Source organism: Lycorma delicatula, chromosome 5 (assembly GCF_047948215.1).
Source record: "Lycorma delicatula isolate Av1 chromosome 5, ASM4794821v1, whole genome shotgun sequence".
NCBI classification, from domain to species: Eukaryota; Metazoa; Arthropoda; class Insecta; order Hemiptera; family Fulgoridae; genus Lycorma; species Lycorma delicatula.
Window position 1 is genome coordinate 127,279,052 of NC_134459.1, and position 26,449 is coordinate 127,305,500.

At 27.5% G+C, this 26,449-nt stretch overlaps 1 protein-coding gene across 1 annotated transcript in view; it reads right to left on the bottom strand.

The window, feature by feature from the left end:
• Window positions 1-4,532: 4,532 nt before the first annotated feature.
• Ddx56 (putative ATP-dependent RNA helicase DDX56) overlaps window positions 4,533-26,449 on the bottom strand; it is a 33,256-nt gene continuing 11,339 nt past the window's right edge. The window contains exons 5-11 of the mRNA XM_075367046.1: window positions 24,758-25,018; window positions 23,224-23,403; window positions 18,762-18,906; window positions 15,013-15,110; window positions 13,923-14,064; window positions 6,236-6,439; window positions 4,533-4,640 (exon numbers count right to left, since the gene is read on the bottom strand). Coding sequence (XP_075223161.1) covers window positions 4,551-4,640; window positions 6,236-6,439; window positions 13,923-14,064; window positions 15,013-15,110; window positions 18,762-18,906; window positions 23,224-23,403; window positions 24,758-25,018 — 1,120 coding nt within the window. The 3' untranslated portion in view covers window positions 4,533-4,550. The remainder of the gene's footprint in view (window positions 4,641-6,235; window positions 6,440-13,922; window positions 14,065-15,012; window positions 15,111-18,761; window positions 18,907-23,223; window positions 23,404-24,757; window positions 25,019-26,449) is intronic.

Sequence of the window (26,449 nt, forward strand, 5' to 3'; positions counted from 1 at the left end):
TAATTATTAATTTTGAATAATTTTGATTATTTTTTTTGTGATAATAGAACCAAAAATTTTTAAAAACAAAATGTTTGTGTGTGTCTGTGTAAGTAACTGTGCGCATATTAGTAAAAACGTCAAAGTAATTATAAAATCGTAACATCGATGTGATAAAAAAAACAAAACAAAGACTGAATCAATGACTCGCTCAAAAATAAGGTACGGTACAAGCTATATTATTTTAAATTATCCATTTTGTCATTTATAGCTTTAGAGAAATTAGTTTAAGATAAATTTTCTAGATATAAATACTTTTACCCACTGGGTTGGTCTAGTGGTGAACGCATTTAAGCAAATCAGCTGATTTTGAAGTCGAGAGTTCTAAGGTTCAAGTCCTAGTAAAGGCAGATACTTTTATACGGATTTGAACACTAGATCATGGATACCGTTGAACTTTGGTGGTTGGGTTTCAATTAACCACACATTTCAGAACTGGTCAACCTGAGACTGTACATGGCTACAATTCATTTACACTCATACATATCACCCTTATTCACCTTCTGAAGTAATTCCTGACGGTTCTTCCGAAGGTAAACAAGAAAAAAGTTATAAATACTTTTAACGAGTTGAAAAAAATATATTTGTCTCTCATTTCGCTGTAGTTGATGATAAATAAAAAATGTTTTATGGGGCTTACGGATAAAATTTAATAGTTTAAGATTAACTCTGTTAAATAGCACAGTTAATGAAAACATTTTATAATCAGAAGTAATAAATTTGCCGAATGTCAATAAACATTAGTGATGGTGATGTAATAAGTTATGTGTCACGTGTGGCTATAAGAAAACAAACGCAAGCTAGAATTTGGTGTGGTAGGAGGAACCCCCACTACAAGCTATGCACAAGAAAGATTACTATGAATCGAATCGAATCGTAATTGAGAAAGATTTGGTTTCCTGTCGCTTATCCAATTCATTGTTAAGAATCGTAAAAAGAATCGGTTTCTCCTGCAAACCGATTCTCGATTCTTTCGTTCAGTATAAAGAATTGAATCGAAGGAACGACTCATTCACGATTCTTCCCATTACTAGTTCATAATCATTCACGATTCTTCTCATTACTAGTTCATAATCAATCAGTCAAACCCAGCTCACACAGTGATAAAGACACTCACAGTTCACACTTCTTAAAGTTTATCCTTCAACCAGCAGCAAATCTCCACAAATACATTTTTTTTTAAGATGAAATATATCCAAAAACCTTCTCAGTTATACCAAGAAACATGGTTAAAAATGTAGTTGCGAAACATCTGGTATTTTTTTGTTTATCCCGAACAAACAAAAACCCTCTTCCTCTTTATATAATAATATAATTACTTTGTTTAAATGTAAATTTAATTCTATTATTATGTAATATTATTCATTTGACTGTTTTGAATCATTCAGTTCAAACCCTGTTCACAGTTTTTTAATTCAATTCATTAAAGTTTTTGCTTCAACCAGCAAACCACCACTACTACATATATATTAATTTTTTTTTTGAGATGTAATAAATCCAAAAACCTTCGCAGTTGTGCCAAGAAACTGGGTAAAAATTTAGTAGCGATAGATCAGTTAGTTTTTTCGTTTATCTCGAACAAAAAACCCTCTTCCTATTTATGTAATAGTATAGATTATCATTAAGTATTGTATTATGATAGTGTAGTATTACAGTATGTTAGCAAGCATACTATTATCATAGTAATAGTATCATAGCAAAATAATAAATACTACCATAATATTAATAATAAAAATGGAAACTACAATTAACAAATTGATTGAAGATGGCCTAAGAATTGAAAGGTGATAATCTTAACTGGTATATTCAGTTTAATTAATATTGAATTCTTTTTGAGTATTTGTTAATACCAATAACAAAGATCTAAAAACTACTGTATTTTTTTGTACTCCTACACTTTGTTCAAATAAGATTTTTTCTGCTGTCAGGGCTGAATTTTAATGTCAATTTTATATTAATATTCTAATTCTTCATAAATTACATAATTTGTATGAATAAAAATATTTCATAAGCATTCTTTTTTTTTAACATACTTTTCTGTATAACAATACCTTAATTCTTAATAAATAAAAAAATCTGTAACAGTTTAACTACAATAAACCTGCAGTGACTGACCTTATACCCACCACAATGTAATAGTTTCAAGTATAAATCACAACTTCAAATTTTAGATTCTATAACAATATAAATATTACAGCCTAATTTTTCCTCCTCTATGAATCATGAGACCTTGCCGCTGGTGAGGGGGCTTGAGTGCTCAGGGATACAGAGTAGCTGGACCGAAGGTGCAACCATATCGGAGAGGTATCTGTTGAGAGCCAGACTAAGGAATGATTCCTAAAAGAGGGCAGCAGCTCTTTCAGTAGTTGTTAGGGGCGTGAGTCACAATGACTTAAACGGCCATATCAACATCACTCAGTCCTCTGAGTACTGCATTAATGGCAGAAAGGCTCCTGGAATAGACGGAATACCTGTAGAATTACTGCGCAGTGCAGGTGAGGAAGCGATTGATAGATTATACAAACTGGTGTGTAATATTTATGAAAAAGGGGAATTTCCGTCAGACTTCAAAAAAGTGTTATAGTCATGATACCAAAGAAAGCAGGGGCAGATAAATGTGAAGAATACAGAACAATTAGTTTAACTAGTCATGCATCAAAAATCTTAACTAGAATTCTACACAGAAGAATTGAGAGGAGAGTGGAAGAAGTGTTAGAAGTGATTGATAGATTATACAAACTGGTGTGTAATATTTATGAAAAAGGGGAATTTCCGTCAGACTTCAAAAAAAGTGTTATAGTCATGATACCAAAGAAAGCAGGGGCAGATAAATGTGAAGAATACAGAACAATTAGTTTAACTAGTCATGCATCAAAAATCTTAACTAGAATTCTACATAGAAGAATTGAGAGGAGAGTGGAAGAAGTGTTAGGAGAAGACCAATTTGGTTTCAGGAAAAGTATAGGGACAAGAGAAGCAATTTTAGGCCTCAGATTAATAGTAGAGGGAAGATTAAAGAAAAACAAACCAACATACTTGGCGTTTATAGACCTAGAAAAGGCATTCGATAACGTAGATTGGAATAAAATGTTCAGGATTTTAAAAAAATTAGGGTTCAAATACAGAGATAGAAGAACAATTCCTAACATGTACAGGAACCAAACAGCAACAGTAACAATTGAAGAACATAAGAAAGAAGCCGTAATAAGAAAGGGAGTCCGACAAGGATGTTCCCTATCTCCGTTACTTTTTAATCCTTACATGGATCTAGCAGTTAATGATGTTAAAGAACAATTTAGATTCGGAGTAACAGTACAAGGTGAAAAGATAAAGATGCTACGATTTGCTGATGATGTAGTAATTCTAGCCGAGAGTAAAAAGGATTTAGAAGAAACAATGAACGGCATAGATGAAGTCCTACGCAAGAACTATCGCATGAAAATAAACAAGAACAAAACAAAAGTAATGAAATGTAGTAGAAATAACAAAGATGGACCACTGAATGTGAAAATAGGAGGAGAAAAGATTATGGAGGTAGAAGAATTTTGTTATTTGGGAAGTAGAATTACTAAAGATGGACGAAGCAGGAGCGATATAAAATGCCGAATAGCACAAGCTAAACGAGCCTTCAGTAAGAAATATAATTTGTTTACATCAAAAATTAATTTAAATGTCAGGAAAAGATTTTTGAAAGTGTATGTTTGGAGTGTCGCTTTATATGGAAGTGAAACTTGGACAATCGGAGTATCTGAGAAGAAAAGATTAGAAGCTTTTGAAATGTGGTGCTATAGGAGAATGTTAAAAATCAGATGGGTGGATAAAGTGACAAATGAAGAGGTATTGCGGCAAATAGATGAAGAAAGAAGCATTTGGAAAAATATAGTTAAAAGAAGAGACAGACTTATAGGCCACATACTAAGGCATCCTGGAATAGTCACTTTGATATTGGAAGGACAGGTAGATGGAAAAAATTGTGTAGGCAGGCCACGTTTGGAATATGTAAAACAAATTGTTAGGGATGTAGGATGTAGAGGGTATACTGAAATAAAATGACTAGCACTAGATAGGGAATCTTGGAGAGCTGCATGAAACCAGTTAAATGACTGAAGACTTAAAAAAAAAGCCTAATTTATCCTTGCATATGCATTTCTTTCTATTTACATTCCATCTTTTCCAAAGGATTTTAGCAAAACTTTTTCAGCTCAGTAGGATTAATTTGTTAAAAATGTTTTTTAACTTTAAAAAGAAATTTTAAAAGTTTTACTATCAATATTTACAGAAAAAATGTTTTCCTATTTTGTTGTGGAAACTACATACAGTATGATTAAATTATCATCCCTAAAATTCTAGTTCACGTAGTTCAAATTCAGCTATATTGTAGAAGCTACAAAATATGTTATAAGACAAAATAAAAACAATTACCTTAACTTAGTTTGGAAACATTTCTAATAAAGAATAGGAAATTGTTAATGCAATAGAAGAAAAAAAAACAGTTTTTTATTTACTCAGTATCATTTACTTTTATTTTTTTTACTGTCACTACCTTCACTCTCCTCAAAGCCAGAAAACTGCAAGTTAAATAGTGGGTTATTTTTTAAAGCCTGGAACACAAAAAAAAGAAAAACTAATTTCATCATTCCAACAACATGAAAACAAATATATGTATAACAATATAACTTTAATCCAAACCATTAAACATTATAAAGTGAAAATCAAAATTAAAAGTAAAAAATTACAGTCCTGAGCATGCAAGGAATTATATTTCTTATAAAACTGACCAAAACAAAAACTTCAATCCATACAAAGCTTTTTCAACCATTATTCCTAAAATGCAATTTAAATGCTGTATTCAAAATACTCTAACTATTTTCTGCTGATTTTTCTAATAATTTATGCTATTCCATTAACATAAAGTTCAATATTACAATTTCCATGACAAATTGTAATACAACTCATAAAATGATGAACTGCAGTTTTGTGTGTTTTATCAATTTGTGTGTTAATTTCTTTATTAATTTCTAGTCATACTCTGATAAAATGGTATGTTTAGTGTTTGCCTCATTTTTTCCTTTTATTTTTGTTGGAATATTATGAGGCCTCACGTACATATTGGTTCTTCAGTTTATTATGGCTTAAGGAAGCATTGCTAACAGTTATCATTAGACTTCATCTTTTTATATGTGTAATTGTTTCTCCCTTGGTATTTATCAAATCAAGACATCATTCAAACATTTTGTTTACGTCAGATATACGCATTATAATGCATAATTTATACAGATACTCTACCGCTGTATTACAAAGGTTGTTGAATACTGAGGCCAAAACAGTCTTTTATATGAACCAAGTCAATGGAGAATTAAATTTTTTTCATCAGAATATGAAAAATATTAACTCATGGTAACAGTTTGATAATCAAGAATGCAGTTCTCATAATTACCATTATTTGAATTCCTAATAAATCACCAGAACATTTATAAACTAAATAAAACTTAATAGACTAATTTTTTGTTGTCTTGTAACCATGTTTAACAGTTTTAAACACATGTTTAAATAAACACATTCTCTGTGCAATGTTGAAAATAAGAATGGTGAAGTGTAAAATGTCTAATGAATTGCATAAGAACAATCTTACAGCAGTAGATGGACATGATCCAAGTTGTCTTCTTTTTACAGAAGGTTCCTTTTGTTCTAAATGGAAATAAAGAAGTTAGGTTAGGTTATGTGCACAGAAACACTAGTATATTAAACACTAGTTGGACTTAGTATATTTATTGTATTGTGTTCCTTTGATTTTTGATACTACCAATAACATTTGATAATTAAGCTTTGATAAGCTTCTGTTAATTTATCTGAAGGTGCTTTGATCTGTATAGCAAAAACCTGTCATTAAAAGAACTACATGTGATTTTTTCACCAATTTAAAATAGCAATAAAGTGAAACAACTAAGTTTTACAAGGATCTAAATACGTTTTATTAATATTATGAATGAACTATAGTTGATAAAATAGTTTCATAATATTCTTCATTTTCACAATTTAATTGGAAGAGCACGTATATTATAAAACAGCTTGTCAATGGCTTACTTTATATATACATATACAAATATACATATACACACATACATACTTAGACAAAATATTAATGATGAAAATGAAATAAAAAAACAATTTTACCAAACATAAATTTTATACATACATTTAGTCTCCTTTTAAATTTATTCTTCTTCGGCTGGTAAGGGTGCTGTAACTTAGGCTTTGGAATACTTTCAGCAAATTCTTTAAGAGGTTCAGGCACTAAATAACTTGGAACATCTGCCAAATGTGATTGTAATTTTACTGTATGCAAGGCTTTATCATGTCTAAGTGATATGAAATCTCTTGGATTCTCCTCAAAGTATCCCTAAAAAATTAAAATGTTATAAATAATATGTATGCAGTAGCATACAAATTAATACATATGTTATTAAATAAAAAATCTATTCAGAAAAAAAAAAAATCATACTTGTATAATTTGTGAATATCTATAAAATAATATATATATATATCTATAATTAATATATCTTCCTTTGTTCTTAGTCACTTTATGTATATAATTTGGCATCGATTCCACAAGTGTACTACACATTTTCTTATTTCTTAATCAAGAAACAAAACCAATATCATTGCTTTAATGAGGTTAATTTTTGTGGTACAATCCATTTTTGAGTCATTATTTTACTATTGCCAAAAAATTTCAATTACATTTAAATCTGGGGAGTTACCTGGCCACGGGAGCACTTGAATGTTTCGTTATTCAAAAACGTTTTCCACTTTTTTGGCAGCATGACATAACTCCAAATCTTGTTAGAATACCATTCCTCCATTGCCTCATGGGAATCGGTTTTCGAAATTGTGTCACAACCCTTTCCTTCAGTATCTTGATATTTTCATCACTTTTCAACATACTACCAACTGGAAGTTATGAACAAGGGCCTTCATTTTTTTCTGCGGATGCTAACCAATTGTTGAATGAGCCTATGATGTACTTTCATCTAATGCTTAGTTAATATATGAAACCATTTGCTCCTGAACATAAAAATTTGACTCGTTAGAAAACATAACATATTTCCAGTCATCTTTGATCCAGTTAGCATGTTCTTTGGTCCACAAGAACCTTTTTTCCACATTGTTGATGTTAAACGCTGTTTTTTAGCTGACCAACAGCTATAAGAAGTCTGTGTCTAACAGTTGTCAAGTGTAAATTTGTTCTACTGGCTGCTGATTCTCAATTTAAGTCAAGAGCAGTTAATTTTGGATAAAGTTTACTTTTCTCACTAATAACTGATCTTGTGTTGTAGTAGTTTTTCTTTTACAGCCACATTTGCCTTTTCTTTCAAATTTAAAGGAACCAGTTTCTTTAAACTGTTTTAAGATAACATTCATTGTCCCTAGTCCACTTACAAATTATTTGTTGTTGTCATATTGGTATGCTCAGTAAGGGAAACAATTTTTGAATGCTTTCTTGGAGTTATGTCCATTATTGTATATTCAAAACACACACAACAAAAAATACAAAAATATTATTTTATAGTAAAAAATGAAATAAAACTTTCATAAAACACCACTTATAACATGAACAATACTTATAACAAAAAAAATATATAACCTCACATTACACAGACAACTTAAAGAAAGAGTGTGGTCAAACAGTGCAGCCACAACATACGAATAAAAAAATTCCCTGTTCAGATTAATTTGCATGCTACTATATATTTTATTATTCACACTGCCAGTGAATATTCATGAATACAAAATGACTAACCCTTAATGAACCAAAATACCAAATTTTACACACCAAATTAGTGAAGTACTTCACTTCTTTGGTGTGTGTAGGTTCAAATTTTGGGAAAGTTGTGCAAGCTACAAACAATCCTTCTATAAACTCAAATATTATCTGTTCATCAAACTCGAAAGTTGTATAGGTTAATTTTAAAACAAATCTATCAATTTGTCAGTGTTCTTTATATAGTACACATTAAGAAATTCACTAACATGAATTTATTTGTAAGTTCATAACAATTATAAAAACAAAAATATATAATAGTAAATCCAGAATTAAATGTATAAAAATATAATTTTGAAAAATTAAATAATGAAAATTTGTAATTCCACTAACGTAATTTTTAATTAATAATAAATTTGTAATAATAATACTGTCCATCAGTCTCTCCGAACATTTTGGGTGGCTTTCACATGCCAGTCAAGAAGAGAACCTGTAATTTAAATCTGTGCTTTCACCAAAGGATTGAATTGCAGTTATTTTTCTTGCCTGTTTATCAATATATCAAATAAAAATAAAACATTGCTATTATTAGTTTTCAAAAAATAAAAACTTACCACCAAAACACAGTAACAGAAAAACCTTAAAAAAAAACTAATACCAATTGTCTACTTTCGCAGATCCTGCACCATAAATCAGTACATAATTCTAACCTAATCGCATACATAAAATTCTAACTTAATCACATCAAAAAAATAACAAAAAATAAAAACTTAAAAATTTAGATAAACACACTAATAACAAAAAAATTTGTAATAACACAATTCCCCTCCCATTACTGAAAAGTACTCAAACATTACATTCAAACTGTAAAAAGATCTTATCTTAACACAAGTATAAAACATTTCAAATGTCCTAAACTACAAAATACCAATACACTAAATTAACTAATGCTGAATCACTCTGACTTAAAAACCTGACAGCATTAACTTCAGCTGAGTGTCACTAGTGACGCTATCTCTGATGTCTTCAAACATAGCTGCAAATATTTTGAAATCAGTAAAAAAGAAGGTAAACTTGGTTCAGTTTGACATAAATAATATATCATTTAGAACAAAATATTATTTCAAGACAACACTGACAACAAGTCTATAGTTACAATATTGTAATACTCTTAAGCCAAATCATATTCAGAAGCTCTTCCTTTACCCTTACACCTATTCAGAATATAGTAGTTATATATTAATTCTGTAATATATATTGTTATTTGACTAACTTTTAACTCATTTAGAATGTTATAAAAGATTTAGAACATATAAAAAAGATATCAAAATAAAAAAAGAATGTAAGAAAACAATTAACACCAGTAACGTATGATTCTGAGAGTAAAGGTGTGGCCTAAACTATTAGCAGTATCTAAGTTTTTTACATCAGCTAATATATAAAAAGCATATTAGCTGGTATGCTGTGGATACGTCAAATCAGGCTTTTAGTCTAGAATTATAAATGCCAGAAGCTAAACAATTAATTTATAATTTTAATTAAAATACTACTAATAATTTGATTGAATTCACATTAATTTGAAAACTGATGGCTGCTTATAATAAATAAATACGTAAAAGATTGCTCTCTTAAGATACTTATGAACAGAATCAGTACAACCTGCCAACAGCTACAGTAGTTCAATTACGTATAAATATAGCCTAGTTTGTCATACGTACAGTTACCTCTAATTAATAATGAAAACAACCACTGAACCGTATAGATCACTTATATATGGTACCAAAAAATGTATATATAGAACCAAAAAATGTTGTGCCAACATTTGCGGTTATTCCTCAGGTTCAAGTTAATTTTTTTAGAATTTAGTCTTATTTGGTTTTAATATTTTGTATTTAGGTGAAATTTATATAATAATTTTTTTTTTTCTATGTAAATTTGAATTTAAACCAGGATTAGATACCCTGTTATTCTTAATTAGTAATTTTTTTTCTAAGGTAGTATATTTTTTATAATTGAAATTTAATAGATCTGGCGGTTTTTAAATCTTTTTAGAGGAACGCGTAATTTAAATGATATTCCACGATTTTTTGTACTTTTTTTTCTTGTATATCTCTGTCGTTGAGTGTAATGAAAATTTTTTTTCTTTTTAAAGATTTATGTTAGGTCAAGATGCAGTAATAAGAAGGTTATTATGGGTTACATTGATTTTTGTTTTTTGATTTTTTAATTTGATTAAATTTGAATTTGGATTTAATAGTAATTTTTTTAAATTAATTTTGCTCTTAATTATATACATATCGCCCGTCACTCTCATAAATTGAGATAAGTCGTAACAAAGTAGATGTACTGGAAAGTGTATCTAGAATCAGATTTCGGTTTATTCTTATTTACAATAAGATTTTTTACTGAAAAAAACTAGATTTTTTAGTAAAAATACTAAACAACATTTAAGGTTATTATAAATAATGTTAAAACCATCTTTTACTTTTGGATGATTGCTTTGTTTTAATTATATATATGTCTGTACTATTATAATTATCTGTCTAGATTCTTATACAGGGACCTTTAACTTTTTTTCTGGAGCAACTCTTAGCATATAATACATCTTCAATTTTTGAAATAGCTGAAAACAACCTCTGCAAAATTTATTTACTTTTTTATCAGATATACAGGGCAATAATAAATTATAAGTATATATAAATAATAATTCTGCTTACCAACCAATGTAATTAATTATTATGTTCTAGCACTTTTGGAAGTATTTTTTCACCTTCAGGAACATCTGATAAACTTGTATATTTTTCAAAAAATCAATCTTTCAGTAATCATATTCCTCTGCACTATACAAATTACATTAATTTAATCAACTCAAGTACAGAAATAATAAAATAAAATATGATGACACCTACCTTATTCCAGAATTAAGCAACAGCGCTTTCACGAGTACCTCGCATCATCAGTTGCTCTATATAATTTTTGAAATTGTTCTTTGCAAATTACACATTAAAATTATAACCCCTATACTATACATGAGATTTAAAATTGAAAAAAGATCTTTTAACAATTTTAAATCTTATGTATAGTACAGGTTTTTTAATTTTAATTTTAATGTGTAATTTGCAACGAACGATTTTAAAAATTATATGGAGCAACTGATGATGCAAGGTACTACTTGTAAAAGCACTCGTGCTTGGATTTTGGAATAAGGTAGATGATGTTATCCTATTTTATTAATTATGTACTTGGATTGATCGGATGAATATAAACTTGTATATAAGTATTCACTTCATATATTAATTTGATGTAGATCAAAATAAAAATAAAATAAAATTTCCATAAATATAACAATCGATCATCAAGTTATAAAATAAGTCATACATTTGTATGTCTAGTCGATAAAAGTATCTCAATTGTTATGTATATGGTATAATAACAGTTTGGCCAACATAAAATCAATAATTATTGTTTAAAATTTGTTTTAATAAAATATCGTTTTCAAAATATGTTTGTTCATTCATCAGTTTTTGTTTTTCTAGTATATGTGTAATTTTTCTATGATATTCATTTTGTAGAAGTCATTTGAGCATTCAAGGATGTTAATAAAATTATTGGATCAAAATCATGACCGTGTTCCATGATATTTTTGGCAAAATTAGATCGTTTTTTATTTCCTTTATTTATACAGTTGGTGTGTTCTTTAATTCTAATCGAAAAAGATCGATTAGTCATACCAATGTATTCTAAATTGCATTTAGCGCATTTCATGATACAATAAAGCTAACAAATAATTATAACAGAAATGAATACGTTAAAATTGAGTATAATATAAATTATAGGAAATTTAATAAAATCTTTAAATCATTCGAATTAAAAACGGCATATACAATGAATAACAAAGAAATGAATTATATAAATAAAAAAGATCCTTCTGAAACATTAAAACATAATAATAAATTCAATTTAGATAAACAGGGAGTATATAGTTTGAAATGCATGTATTTGCTTTAGAGTGATGGTGGGCAATCTTATAGGAAGTAAATGTTGGGTTGCCAATGTTCAATTTGTAATACTGCACACTCCTGTAAGATATCTAAATAACTAGCATTAGAAATCGTTAGCCTGGTGAAGAAGAATGGCCTGATCACTTTATAAGCATGAACACCAATTTTCAGGTGTATAACAAAGTTTTCCCTTTAATTTTTATAACCTATTCTACTCGTGAAAATAATGGAAAAAGTTCATATAAACATATGGTCCTAAAATGCTTTATTTGTGCTAGTGAAAGATTTTACTCAGATTTCAGCTACCCCAGTGTATATTAACAAAAGAGGAATACACTGATATGGTATTCCTAAGTGTGTATAATGGTAACGCTACAGCTGCTGCAGTAGAATATGAAATGCATTTTCCAAATCATAAGATTCCAGATCTCAAAACAATTAGCACGACTTTTGGCAATCTACAGAAAACAGGTTTACTACAGGTTCGCTAGTATTTTTACTAGCTACGGACGATCTGTCCAACACGACAGCTATCATCGATAGCTGTCACATACATGACATCTTTCTGAATGGATCGGAGTTTAGCATTTGATGGTTTGGAGGACACTTAAACAAAACAACAAGTTTTATCCTTATCATAAACATCCAGTTCAACATCTACACCCAGGAGATGATCTGCTTCACTTGGAGTACTGCAATTGGTAGAATACAAACTGACAATTTTACATGTATGTTTTGTTTAGCAGGAGGCAATTTTCATTCAAGATAGTGTCAACAATTTATGCAATGAGTATATATGGGATGAAGTAAATCCTCATAAAATGGTGAACAATCCTCAACACCAATTTAGCGTGAATGTACGGTGTGGCCTTCTTCACAATCAGTTGTTTGGACCGTTCATATTACCTGGTTGCTTAAATGCTGAGATCTATTTGCACATTTTTCAAGAAGAATTGCCACAGCTACTTGAAGATGTTCTAACACTGAGATGCAAAGTATTCTTCCAGCATGATGGTGCACCTCCTCACTTCTTTTGTGCTGTTTCCACTCACTTAAATCAGCATTTCCCTGAGAAATGCATTGTTGTGGAGATCCACATTCCTAGCCACCAAAATTGCCTAATCTAACAAACACTTTTAGATTTTTGCGTCTGAAGATGGATGGAATATATTATGTACAAAACAAAAATGTGCTCTTGTGAGGAATTAATTGTTCGCATTATGGATGCGGCTGAGCAACTTAAGGACAGCCGTAAAAACTAAAAAGTGCAACAAAGATAGCAGAGAAGCATGCCAAGAAATATGTTGAATATGGTGGGCATATTTTTAAACATTTATTATAAACTGGTACATATAATAAATGCACTTTAGTATATTGTTTCTAAATAAAATTTGAATTTTTCTAACTTTTCTTTGTTTTATTCAACTTATCTTACACCATTTTATTCACAATTAAGTTTGATATAAATTTTGTTAAAAAAAGTTTTTGTTTTAAGTTTTATGTTTTTATCACCCATTTAACAAAGTGCTTGTACATCAAAAATAAAAAAAACAGTTTTTTTTACCCATATTTATTGGTCTCACCCCCGATTCCTCAAAAACTATACCAGATACGAGTCTGGAAGCTATTTTATGTGATTTTACATGTGATAAGAAATCACTAATTTTGCCTCTTTATTAATATTCTAAGAATTTTAGTACGACCTCATTTCACTGGGGTAGCTGCAATCCAAACGAAATCTTTCAGTTGCCATAACTTGCAAACAAAGCATTTTAGAACAAATGTTTATATAAATTTTTTCCATTATTTTCATGAGTAAAATAGGTTATGAAAGTCCTGGAGAACTTCGTGATACAGCTGTATACACATATCAGTATTTAAAACTACCATGCTAGGGAAAGATTCAGTGTAACAAATTTTTAATAATTTCTTTTAAAGGAAGTATTTCTGTTTGCATTATGTTATTAATACTGATTGCAACAGCCAGCTGATAGAAAATTTTGTTACTTTGGAATATTTCATCTTTTTGTACTTAATAAATATTTTATATTTTTTTATATTTTATTATTTTGAATTTATCTATGCAATTACTTTCTGACTAAAAATAACAAATAAATTACCTTTAGTTTTTCACTGTTTATAATTTCCTGTTTAATTTCTTTCAAACGAGCTTCCCTTACTGCTATTCTAGTAACTGCACGCCACGCATCTTTAGCTCTATATCTGAATCCTTCAACTAATTCCATCTTAAAATTATACTTCCTTAAAAAAATAAAAAACATAACATTTTTATTACAGTTGCGTGTAAATAGAATAAATATATTAATATAATAAATAGAGACTATATAGAAGTAACAACATTTTATAAATTCAAATATAAGGAGATACATAAACTATAGTATTGAAAAATACTTCTTGTGAATGTGCATGTGTAAAAACAAATAGTCTGATTTCTAATACCTTTTCATGACAATGTACATATTATAATAGCGGAATATATAGTGGAGATAAAGGAATAACCTTTCCTCCGCTCTCCTCCATTTAGTAAGGAATTGCACTTCCTTGAGCTGCTACAATAATTCAATGCAATTCAATTTGCCAACGTCTGGTAGTCGGTGTGATATCTGTTTATTTTAAGGTCAAGAAGGAATTCTGCCTATTAGCTATTTTAAGAACACTTTTCATAAGTGTCCTTTTTTCATGAATTGCATAAAAAGTTAAACTAGAGGATAAAATAGATGCTTATTAATTAAAACTAGATGTCTTACTACTACAATCAATCAACAAACACTTTGACTGATTGACAATCAGTTAACATACATATTCTTTGATTTGATACCTCAACTGTAAGTAAAAATGGGATTTGGCTACAAAAATTCTCAGAAAGAAAAAATTGCAGGTTACTTTTAATTTAATTATGAGTTGTCTCCAAATATTTAATGATCATGGCTTGTTAACTATTATTCTATTCTACCATTGTAATACAAATAAGGTATTACCAATCTAATACAATAGGACTTTGCATGTATATTTTAATAAACTTTCTTGACATAATGAAGATCTTGATAAGTAGCATTTTGAAAATTCTAAGTCTTATCTAAGGAGGAAGTACACCCTGCAGAACATAAATTGACTGCTTAATTTATAAAACATTTGATGTTAAAACAATTTTATTATTTTGAAGACTTCACCACAGATACCCAAACTTACTTAAAAAGGTTATTTTCTGAAAGGCTGGATTTCAATTGATTTTCAACTTCATCTTTAATTTTTACTTCTTTTACACTGACAAATGATAATGCTGTTCCCTGAAAGAAATCACGATAAAACATTATACATACATATCACAAGTAACATAACACATCCTTTATTTATTACATACAAAAAACTAATTTTTATTAAACTTTTGGCAGAAGTTAATTAAAAACAGTCTTTAACTTGAAGTTTACAATTTTACAGCTTAATACCAATGAAAAACTGGATTATAGCTTACAGTAAGTTAACATTTTTAAACAAATTGTTTTAAACTTCAAGTTAACAAGATTTTATCTTCTCTACTGATGGAGAATACACAAACTGCTTTTTAGGATTCTGAAACTGTTTTTTTTTCATGCTGTAGAATCACATAGGCATTTTTGCATTGTAAAAGAATAATTTAGATTATATTTAATAATATAATATATATAATAATATAATTACATTATTTAATAATATTCTGCATTTAATAAAAAAAAAGAAATATTGCAAGTTTATAGGAGCCAAATTTTTTTATTGTATAATCAATGATCAGAAACATTATGCTTTTATAATCAAGGACAGAATTTTGTAATTATCTTTTACAAACTTTTCCTAAAGTTAAAATTTTTTATTATTATTTTATTCAGGTTTTTATCACTATTTTGTTCAGTAACTCCTGTCAATCTAATTTACAACTGATAGATTGACTACTATCAGTATAATGTAACCAAATTTAGCTACATATTGGCAAAAAGAAACAAAAATGACTATAAACAAACTTGAAAACTAAACTTTAAATTACTATTGAATAATGATGTGGGAAACACATACACCAGGCGTGTAAATTTAAATTTTGTGATAAAAAAATTAATAATTTTTTAAAAATTATTTATTTATTTATTATTTATTTTATTTCAACAAGGTAAAAATTTCACCTTCTTATCATTAATCACTTTTAATTTTCAATCACTTGTTGGATTGTTTTGTATATGCACAATTTAGTTTCTAGCAATGATAATTCAATTAACTGAACATCTAATATTTGTTTCATGAATTCATACTGTTAAAATTTAACAATGTACATTTTACAATTTTGTAATTAAAAAAATTTAAATTCTTTGTAATGTACATTTCACAAAAAAATTTAATTCATTAATTTATTTGGTAAAATTACGCTTCAAAATTCTATAATGAAAACATTTCAGTATTTTTATAATAGCAAGATTTAATTTATTTACTCAAATAAAATGTATACATTTACAATTTTCAATGATGATATTTCATAGTACAAATTATAAAGTTGTGGAATTTATTGTATAAACTCAATCAATTTTGTTTTCAATCTGAGAAAATTTAACTAGAAAATGTTTACTTTCATTACTATTTGATTACTTAAATTAAATAGTAAAAAGAAATAAAAAAGAACCAACAACAAAAAAAAAAAGCAAATAGTGAAATTTAATAAATTAAGTATGGTGATTTTTTACAACTATGGTGGTCACTTCTTACAACTACAATTAGGACAAAAAGTATTAATTTTAATTTTTAATGGATAAAATAACATTAGAAATTGTACCCAACATTATTAATTTAGTAATATATAAAGGAAACAGTCATTAAATGTGCCTTAGACTGTTATCATGTTGCTTTACTTCATCCCTTTCAATTTCAGGATTTTGCAGCATATAAAAAATTCACATCCATATAACAATTTTCAAAAGAACAAATCAAAATTCAAATTACTTGGTTTTCCTTGAAATATATTACTCAATCATAATGTTTCATTTGTAAGCTGTATATTTCCTTATAAGATTTGAACTATGTATATGAAAAATACAATAACAATAAATGTTAAGAAAAATAAAACGTTTGAAATATATATGTTAATGAGATGTAAAAGTAACTGCTGAAATGATTACTATTGTTAAACATAAACTAAGTAGAATATAAAAATAAAGATGATAACTGGGATAGAAAACAGTGATAAAACAAATCAATCATTAAAATGTCTCTCTAAACAATATTAGGCCTTATGAAAAATGGAATCCTAAGTATCTAATGTGTCATTTTTTAAAAACCACAAAACAGTTATAGAAAATACCTAGTATTTCAAAATGAATATCAGAGGTTTAAAGTTATGTAATAATTCTCAAGTTCCATATACAGTGATTAAGTTATACATAAAATGAAAGAGCAACTCAAAACAGTTCTAGCTATGCGCAAGCTCATAAACTGTTTTCTGTGCCTTCTGCTTGAAACAGCTACTAGCAAAGATGGCGATCCCCCAACAGAAAGTATTCTGTGTTTTGCAGTTTGCAAAGTATGAATCTGTAATTACCATTCAATGTCCATTCTGGTTGAAGTTCAACTGTGATCCTCTGAGTTTAATAACATTCATAGATGGTATACATAATTTGAAACTACTGGTTGTATTTTAAAGGGAAGAGTAAAGGACGATTGAGTGTGAGTGTATCTGAAGAAAATGTTAAGTCTTTTGTGCTTAGTCCTAGGAAATCCATTAGGAAGGCTAGCCGTGAATTAGCAATTCCAGTGACGTCTGTGAGGAGAGTTTTACGGAAACGCTTACAACTGAGCTACAAGCTCTAAAGTCTATATATTATGGTTTGCGTCCTAACTTTGCAAATGAAATGATGCACTGTGATGATGAAGACTTTCTTTATAGTGTCATATTCAGTGAGAAATCAATATTTTATGTTAATGGAAAAGTAAACTCTCATAATGTGCATATCTGGGGATCAGAAAATCCTCACAAAATATTCCATTGTAAATGAAACTCCCAAAACTGAATGTTTTTTGTGCCATATCCTGATGGCAAGTTTACGAGCCGTTCTTTTTCATGGAAGCAACCGTGTCTGGAATGAACTATCTTGATATGCTACAACTATGACTCTTTCCTCAACTGCAATATGAACCACACAACTTTATTTGGCAACAAGATGGTGTGCCTTCTCACTGGCATAACACTGTATGTGAGTGGTTGAATGAAATTCTCCCAGACTGCTGGATTAGTTGCGGAGGACCAGATAACAGGGCTTGTTTACTGCAGCCTGCACATTCATCTGATCTGACCCGGAGTGATTTTTTTCTTTGGGGGGTTTATAAAGGATCAAGTGTATGTGTCACTGTTACCAGCTGATCTACTCGACTTGAGAAACAGGATTGAAGCAACTGTTGCATCAATTACTCCAGACTTTGTGAATAAAGTATGGGATGAACTCTCCTATCAGCTGCATGTGTGCCATGTGACAAACGTTGCTCAACTTAACACTTATAGGAAAAACTGTTAAGTTGCTCTTTCATTTCATGTATAACTTATCAATGTAGCTAAACCTTAATAAGTATTAACATAATTTTAAAACCCTGATATTCATTTTGAAATATATGGTACTTTAGAAATAGATAATTATTTTAGATTTTATTGATTTTCTTGAGATTGTTAATAATTATAATTAAAATAATAAGATTAGAAGAATTACAGAAATATTAGATTTAAAAAACTTAAAATAAGAGATTGACTGAAATACCATCAAATAATTAATTTTAACAAAACTTACTTTCTATTGGCTATTTTATTAAAAAAAAGAGATACTAAAAGGAAAAAGGGGATCTGTATGATCCTTGTAAATATAAATATGCAAGATTACACTAAGTTAGCATCATTTAAAAAGCATATAATTCTACAAAAAAAAATTAGAACAAACCTTATTAGTGCCTCTAGCAGTACGACCTGCTCTGTGTATATATGATGCAGCATCTAACGGGAAATCAAAATTAATTACATTTGATACAAATTGAAAATCAATGCCTCTTGCAACACCTGACTCTTTATCTATTTTTCTTTTTTTGCTAGAAAAATAACAAAGAAATAAAATATATAAAGTACATTTAAACAAAACGTAAATTTAAATAAAATAGTTGCTGCCAAACAAGCAATCAATTTAAAAATAAACATCACTAATATCTAATTCTCCATATTAAGTAATTTCATAAACTGTAAAAATAAAAAATTACGTAAAAAAAAAAAAAAAATAAAGATTTAACACTAAACTACCACTCACAGTATGAAGAGATTTGAACATTCACCAAAACGAGCGCTTTTTAAGATATAATTAGCTTAGTTATTGTGTATGATTCCCTATTTCTAACTTTGCATATTTAAAAAATTACTGAATATTTTGATGTTTTTTGTTATATTGTATGATATCGGACATATACAGACAAATATAAGTTAGTATTTGTTTTAATACAAATTATTAATATTTGATTACAGTACTCCACAAGATAAATTAATTATACATAATTAACAAAAGCAATCTATGAATTCACCAAAACAGCAAATTTAACATAAACTTACTGATTTATAAACTTTTGGATTACATGAATTCATCTCAATAACAAAATACTTTTTTAATATTATAAATGCATAGTTTTTACAAGCAAAATCTAATAGTTGTATGAACAACTGAATACACACTTCTGTAAAGAAAGCTATTAAAAGAGGTAAGTCAATTTAAATATTTCAAAATTTACCTGTTCACTTGTAAGTGAATGTAAATGTAATATTTCCCCAAACGTAAAGTTTATTACTATAATTATCTATTTTTATTATTTTTAGGTTGTTTTCTATATGTGTTATATACTGTATATATGTCAATATGTAATGAGGTGATCAGGAACATTTGAAAAATTCATCATGTATTTGTATGCTCTTAAATGTTCTAAAAATCTTAGTTTAAAGGACCAATTAGTTTAACTAATGCATGTTTCATTATAATTAAATTTAATTCTACAAATACCACTACTTAATTTATCTTGTGGGTTATTTTATTGTGATTTAAATAATTTGTTAAATTATAAATTAATTTACAAGATGTAATATAATTTTTATTGCTACATACATTAATTACTTTATATTACTTTCCCTGCTACATAATTATCCTGCACACCTGTTTTATCAAGTGTTCTTATTTGCTTAACTGTAACTACTTATTAAAGGTATTATATTACAATTTAATGTTAAATGAAATATAAACCACCAAAAACGCGGTAAAAGTTAAACTTACATATTAATTTCAAGAATCCATTTTTGTAGGATCTTGCATCTTCAGTTGTTATTAAATTCTGTACTTATACGAAAAGGTATTTATTTGATTTGTTAATAATTTGTCTAAACTGTTTTGAAATTTATTATGGATGAATACCAAATTCTGCTGTCCAGAACTGGAATGATTAATATTACATAATTTTTAAACAGAATTATACAAATTCTGCTGTCCAGTGTTGGAATGATGTAATATTAAATCAATCAAATTATAAATAAATATGTTTTGATTTAATAACAACTGAAAGCGCAGGATCACATGAAAATCATATCTTGGAATTAATATGATAAGTTTGATTTATCTATTTACTGTATCTTGGTGGTTTACATTTCATTTAATATTAAATTTTATTAGCACAGTGGTCAATATGTTAATGAATTATTTGAATTTTCAACAAAAAAATTAAATATTTAAAAAAAAAACAAAAAAAAAACAACTTAACCACCAAACACAGTAACAGGAAAACCTATAAATACATCAACAAATAACAAAAATGAAATAAAAACTAAAAATTTAGAAAACAAACATTCTAACAACCATTAAATTTGCAACAACAAACCCCCAAAACTTACTGGATTACCGAAGTAACATTACATAAATAGTTCTATAAGATCATTAATACATTTAAAATAGCACTTGTATATTTTATAGCTAAAATTCTTAGAATAAAAATGAATCTTGAATATAAACAGTATAAAAAATGGTTAAGAAGTCTATTAAAGCCTAATTAAGGTCTAATTCTATTAAAGCTACTTACTCTACCACTAAAATTTTAAGTTATGATATCAAGAAAATGTACCCTAATATACCAGTTGATAAAACAATAGAAATAATAAAAAATAACTTAAAGGAAACCCCATAATGTACTAATACACTGATCACCATTGTAAGGAATATTTGTCTTCAAAATTATTTTGAATATAAGAGCTACTGCTGTTATTCATAAACAGAAGGATGGTCAACAGAAGGACAACACACCTATATCTACAATTACATCTGAAAATTTTATTCAAAAAATTGTAAAAGTATTATAGTTCATGGTCTATTGAGTACACACCAAGTACTATTATGGATAAAATATGTACATCATAATTTGGTCATACATAATCTAGTTATAAATAATTAACATTTGATCATTTTAAATAAACTTAATAATTATAATGAAATTGAAATAAATATAAACAATATACATAAATTTTAATCACCCACGGTCATAAAAATAAAAAATATATAAAAACCTGATTTTAGAGCTATACATTATACAAAATACAATGAAAATAACACAAAAAATAAGTAGATGAAAAAAAAAAAAAAAAAATAGCAGTAATAATTAATGGTTTCAATGTAAAATTATAGAAAAGTATTTAAAAAACAGAGTATAAAGTACCATGATAGTTTTACAAAATTACAAGAAAATAACACAAATATTAGTAACAGTTTATTATTACAATACAATTATAAAAATAAAATAATAGAAAAAATGACTAATGTATACAATAAAAATAGATTTTAAAAAGAAAATAACCAAATAATCATATTATAAAATATTTAAGAAATAACAATAAAAATGATAGAGGACAAGGGGAATAAATAAAAAATTAAGTGTAATGAATGTAATAAAATTTATATTGATAAACTAACAGATATTTAAAAAAAAAGAAAAGATTTATAGAACATTACAATGCTTACAGAAACAGAAAGAGAGGATGATGTAGCCAACCATTTGTTGCAATGTAAGCATAATATTACTAATTGCAAAAATAATTTAGGAATTTTGTAATAACAATAAAAAAATAATTGAAAACTATTATATTTATACATTTAAACAAAAGCATGAAATAATGAACCAACAGTTTGTATTTGAAGATGATGTTTTAATTAAAAATATAGTGAGTTATAGCAGTTGGCAACAATGTTTATAAACTTAGATATGTTGTTTTAAATTTACATCATTCCAGTACTGACAGTACAAATAAAATAAAATTATAGCTGTACTGTTATAAATTTTCTGGTTGTTAGAATAGTTATGTTTTCTACATTTTAAACTTTTTATTTATTTTATTTTATTTGTTGATGTAATTATAGAATTAATTTTTGCAGGATCCCGCAAAAGTCAATTATTATTAGTTTTTTAAGTTTTTTTGTTACAGTGTCTGGTAGTAAAGTTGATTTTTGAATTTAATCAGAACAGTGGTCAATATATTGATGTTCACACTAAAAAATATTTTTTTTAGTGAGAACAGTAAAATGAATCTACATGTCTACTCAAATGTTTTAAAATCCTGTATATTGTACAGAATTCATGGTTATCCAAGCTTCAGGGTGGAGTGTCATGTTTATGTTTTGGCAACCCAAAATACTATAAAAAAGTTTTGTTTTTCATTTTACCATGTACAACTCACAAAATTTCACTATTCTCCTATTCATAGTAGTTTGATCATCAGTTTTATGATCATGAACAGGATTTAAACAATGAATGTCATTAAGGTTCACGTTTTAGCTTTAAAAATTCAGTTACTACATGTTTTAAGTGTGGGGGTATAGCAGACACCATACCATGGCAATAGCTATTGACAAAAAAATATGAGAATGGAATTCAATGAAACCTGGCATACTCATAGTGTGGGGGGGGGGGGGATATAGCTAAAAGAGGCAGCATATGGCACTCAAAACAATATTTTGTTCTCTCAATAAGTGTGAATGTGCATTACCAGCTGCACCTTGTAATTAACGATAAATTATGCATAAATAAAATAGCTAGCACAATGATTTTAGTTACAGACAACAAGTTGATCATAAATAAATAAATAGAAATAATTCATATATTAAAGTAAGTATATCTGAAAAAGGCATTATAAATAAAGCATATTTCTAAACTTATTTCCTCAACAATATTAACACATTTATGTAACTGTACATAATAGATGATAAACAAATGGTTTACATATTTAGAAACAATGAAATAGAAACATGTCAAATATGTAAAAATAATAATAGTAAAATTTAATCTATATTATGGAATAACAAGAAAAATAGATACCATAAATAATTAAATGAATACCTTTTTGGTTGATGACTGCAATCAACAACTGGATCTTCTAAGGCCTTTTCATCTGAAGCAATTATTATATCATAAGTTCCACGATTAAACTGAGATACAGCATGACAACGAATATTTGCAGGCAACTCAGAGTTTAGAATGCATGTAGCAATTCTGAATTGTTCAAGAAATAATTTCAATCTATGAAATAGACAATAATAAAGAAAAATTAAAAAATTATTTTCTAACTATTAAACATACTAAGTTCAAACTAAAATCAAAACTAGATTTTTTCTTTCATAGTAATTAACAATGACTATGAAAATCTATCACCCTTTGGTATAGAACAAAGGTATGATAAACACTGATTCATAAGCACTATTTCTTTGAAGGTCAGATACAACATTTCTAAGCTGCTATAAATATAAATGATTTGTATATATTTTCATTGTTCTAAGGTTTACCTTACTGATTAAATAAAATAATAAAAATTTCTCCCCAATACACAGTAGTCCTAAGAACAGTAAATAAATTTTAGATAAGCATCCTTGATATTAATTATGCTATGTTTGGCGGTATTTAGAATTTCATATAAAATCAATCTTAATGTAACTGAGAATAAAATTCTCATTACAGAAGTAATGAGAATTTTTTAATAATAAAGTTTGAATTTTTATTTTCACGAAACATTACTTTTCCCTTAGTGGAGTTTTTCATTAAGACTGAAAAATTTCAGTTTTATGATTAAAACTTATTTCATATTCTGTTACAAGTAAAAAAATGGATCAGCATTTATTTAAATGATCCTAATTAGAGTTTTTATCACATTAGGTGCAATTTCTGTTACATCTACTTCTATAACTGGGTTGGGTCTAGAATGCTGGAATACTTTATTTGACACAGCAGTTGAAACAATTAAATTTATTGTACTACATTTTAATTACGGTTTTTCAACAGTCGTTTCTATTTTTTAAATTACATAAATCATATTCACCATCAGTTTAAAAATTATTAGCATCACAATAATATTTATACAATGTTCAGCTAATCATTTTACTTAGTTATTAATTATGAACTTAATTTTCTTTCAGATTAATTTTATTTTGTTTTCAACTACAGATTATTAAAATTCATAAAAAAATAATAGATTAAACCTGAAAATACAACAAAAATCATAGACTATTATGCATTGTATAGAATAAAATTAGGACAAAATATTATACTGTTAGTCACCAAAGATCACAGAAAATTAAAAATATTACAAGTCACACATATGTGGCAGTTGCAATTATGGTACACAACACTATGGCTGCTACAACCACTGAATTGGGTGCTCTTACAAGTTCAGAAGCATTCAATATTTATAACATTCATAAATAAATAATTTATATTAATATTAAATCTGTAACACTGTTCTGTCCTGTTCAATATCCACATAGTTGATTTATGTAAAAGTCCTACAAATTATCAATATTTAAAATTCATATGTATTTATTCATTAATATACATATACAAATTGTACATATACAAATAAATTAATAAAAACTTTGCTTACTTATAGCATTTATCTACCGTATTTACAAAGATTATTGTCTTGCCTCGTACAAGTTGCAGTTTTAAAAGTGTGTATAAAATAGCTGCTTTATCATTATCTTCAGCATAAAGTATAAAATGTTCTAACTGAGAAACAGGAGCAAGGTCAGGTTCTTCCAGCTTTAATATAACAGCATTTCGGAGCACTAATTTCTTTAAAGTTATTACTTCATCTGAAAGAGTAGCACTAGCCAGTGCTGCTTGATATATTTTTGGCATATACCTAAAAATAATAAGAACTATGTTAATTTATTTTAGAAAAAATTAATAATAAAATTTAATTTTACATTATGCATACTGGGTAGACTATACTCACATATCTTTTAAAATAAATTTAATGGTAGTTTTGCAAAGTAGCAGCTGCAAATTTCAATTAAAGGCACTATTGCTTTTTAATTGGATATTAATCCATAATAGTAAGAATTACTTAATATATTCCAAACAAGAGTAATGAAATAAAACTCAAGAATGAAAGATAAAAAAATATTTTACATAAGATAACAGGAATAGTTTAGATAGAATGAATGAGAACCATTAAAAAAAAAATTCTTGGTATGAATATTCGTAAAAACTTCAGTTGGGATCATTATGTGCATATGTTTTAAATAGTTTCATTGGGTTTAAATGCATTAAGAAGAATTTTCATTACATGTAGCTTAGAAACACAAAGACTTATTTATTTTGGTTTTATTCATTCTTTTTCTTCAAAACTGTTCATTCAAAAATGTTGAATATGCTTGTACAGAGTTTATTCTTCAAATAAAATCTCACAGCAAGAACATGCAATATGTATAATGATAATTAATGCATAATGAAAATTAAGTTCAGGATTCTATTAGATTTTTATTTTTGTTTTGGTTTTTTTCTACATACAGTTGAATACATCTTGTAAAAAGGTTTGGTAATAAACTTCCCACTTTGAATGCCAATTGATTGTCCTTTTATGTCAATTCTGCTTTTTTTAAAGATAAACTATGATATTATTATTATGCACAAAAACAAAGAATAAAGGCCGAACTATTTTACAATATGTAAACCTCAAATAATTGTTAAAGAATAACAAAGCTGAAACAAGTGTATTCGATTATCTTTATGCAGTGTAGTGCAAAGACTAGACTGTAAGTAAACAATATAGATATATAAAGGAATGTCCATTGATAAAAAAATATTTCAAGAACACAAATTTTAAAAGCATACTGCAATAATATTATATATCTAATCCTGTTCATTTGTTAAAAGAATATTTTTATTTACATAATGATTAGTTTTAACTTTTAATTTTAAATATACTTATTATTTAACTTTTTTTAATACTATTCTGTGTACCATGTACAGAAATCTGAGTTTTGTAAGTACAATTTTCACACAAGCTGGAAGGAGTATTTTAAGTGGGTGAAAAAACTGTACTGTTGCAGTGCCAGACAGGAGATAAAAACACAAACACAAACAATTAGAGATTAACACACATGTTGATTAAAACCTGAATATTGTTTTATACTGCATAATGGTTCATTCTGTTTACAATCCTATGTAGTCCCACACCACCGCTCACCAATACCCAAATAAAATGAACAATGTGCATTAACCAATTACTTACAAAACTGAAGATTTACTAAGTTTATCTTTGATGACTAATAATATTTTATAATTGCAG